Source organism: Penaeus monodon, chromosome 15 (genome assembly GCF_015228065.2).
Source record: "Penaeus monodon isolate SGIC_2016 chromosome 15, NSTDA_Pmon_1, whole genome shotgun sequence".
Taxonomy (NCBI): domain Eukaryota; kingdom Metazoa; phylum Arthropoda; class Malacostraca; order Decapoda; family Penaeidae; genus Penaeus; species Penaeus monodon.
The window spans coordinates 47,859,709-47,861,778 of record NC_051400.1 but is presented as its reverse complement, the minus strand read 5'-3'; the positions used below and the strand labels follow the sequence as shown (position 1 = coordinate 47,861,778).

The window sequence follows — 2,070 nt, the reverse complement described above, 5'->3', positions numbered from 1 at the left end:
GAACAATAGTTTTTAATGTTTGGTGCAGAGGTGACAGAGGATGCAGTCCCCCATCCATTACCCTCTCCAAGATATACATATCTAGTTACTTTTAAATATTTTTAATGTGATAACTATAATAATATCTAACAATTTCTATGACTGCGATAATAGATAATCAACCCCCCAAAAGACTGCACGAGCTGGGCAAAAGGTCATCAAGCAGTAGCTCTCCTCATCATTCCACAAGACTGAGTGCCTATATTTTTCTTCTTCTTTTTCTTCCCACATTCCATTGCCTTTCCCCAATTCAAGTTGAAATTACTTACCTTCTGACCCAGAGCCATAATGACATTGCCAAGATTGGACAGAGATTTGTTGATGTTCTGTGTTTCAGTAAGTCTTGCTCCTTCTGAGCCTGACTCCTTCAGTCTCTCTGATCCAGCAAGGTCAACCAGATTCAAGTTACCTGTGAAATATTATTGCAACATATCAGATGCAAAGCAATCCAAGAAAATAACATTCTGACATTAGGTTGGTACTGGTAAATCTTGACTGCCTGATATGCCAAGTACATTATTTAGCATCTCAAACACAAAATGAATTCCAGAACTTTTACTTCATGTATACCATATACAAAGTTAGCAGCTTGATACTGTTATACTTTTTTAATAAACAAAAGGTGTCTATAATAAGAAAGTACAGAGATAAAAGGCTTCAAAAAATAAACAACCAGCCAAACATTATTTACTCCTATGAGATGGCCCAGTTAAAATGATCAATAATCCTTATTCTTCAGTTTCCCAGATATCACTTACCTTCACAAGACTCCAGTGTTTTACTATTGTGTCCTGTAAGTTTAAGCCGGAAGACCGAGTGAGAACGCGAAGATCTCTCATTCATGTTTGTGGCAGCTACAGCTCTCTGCTGCTGTGCCAGAGTCAAAAGGTGGTGAACACGACCCTCATTCTCCACTTCAACCACCTGCAAAAAAATAAAGCCATGAATGCTAGATACTCATTGACAAAAGCGGTTACTAATAAGGATTTATAAAGCTACAACAACTAAACAAATGGGAAAAAACTACACTGCTCAACCATATGCCAAGCACTTTATCATACAACTGGAATAAATTGAGTTGCATAAATAAAGGCAGAGGTTTTAAAGTTGAATGAATAAGACTACTTGATCAGGATCTGTTTTACAAACAAGGCCAATGGTTCTGAACTTATGTGAACACAGTCAACACTCCAGGAATTGAATGGGTATTAAATTCTGTTAAAGATCAGTATAATGGTAACTGATACACAAATAGACTTCATATATACTGCATACTGAATTACACAACATACAAGATACAATTAGCTATTTGTAGGTCAGTTGTGGGTCAAAACAATTTAGTTATTCACCAATTACACAATATAAAGAGATGGCCTCACCATGAAATATCCCATATAATTTGATATCAATGCAATATCTAGAGTGCACCTATTTCTTCTAGCCATATCATGATAAAAAAAAATCATGCAAGAGCCCTTACCTTCAGATTGGTCACAAATGTATCATTTTTCTTGCTGTCAACTAGCTTCACTTCATAGGTAAGATTCTTGGCTTCCTTGGGAGTGGCCAGAAGATCTCTTATGGTTTCATTGTAGATTTCCAAAAAGCTTGCCTCTACCTTGTAGGTCCAGCCCTGTAAGTAAAAAGAAATTGAGTATCTGTCAGGTAAAGTGATCTACAGACGACGCAATATAATACATCCATGACGTTCTAAAATGATGAGGCAAAGCCATTCTTAACAAGACATTGCTATCCATTTCTTTCCCTACTACAATCTCTATTTTCTAACACACACAAACATTCATACATTTCTTCCTTATACATCTATTCTTCATTTAAATCCCTACAAAATGCATAAAATCTTTCAGCTTTAATAAGACATCTGAATACCCATCTCATCCCAATCACTCTCAACCAAGAGAAGGTGAAGGTCAGATCATTCAAGACAACCACTTTTCAAATTGCTGTACTTGATCAAACGACAATGGAAATAATTCAAGGTTACATTCCCAACACATCTGGAGGGGGACA

The 2,070-nt window shown here is 36.4% G+C and overlaps 1 protein-coding gene across 1 annotated transcript in view; it reads right to left on the bottom strand.

The window, feature by feature from the left end:
* Window positions 1-2,070, bottom strand: part of LOC119582077 (carboxy-terminal kinesin 2-like) — a gene marked incomplete in the record, with an annotated part of 18,854 nt that overhangs the window by 1,624 nt on the left and 15,160 nt on the right. Inside the window, 3 exon segments of the mRNA XM_037930324.1 lie at window positions 309-448; window positions 798-963; window positions 1,520-1,672. Coding sequence (XP_037786252.1) covers window positions 309-448; window positions 798-963; window positions 1,520-1,672 — 459 coding nt within the window.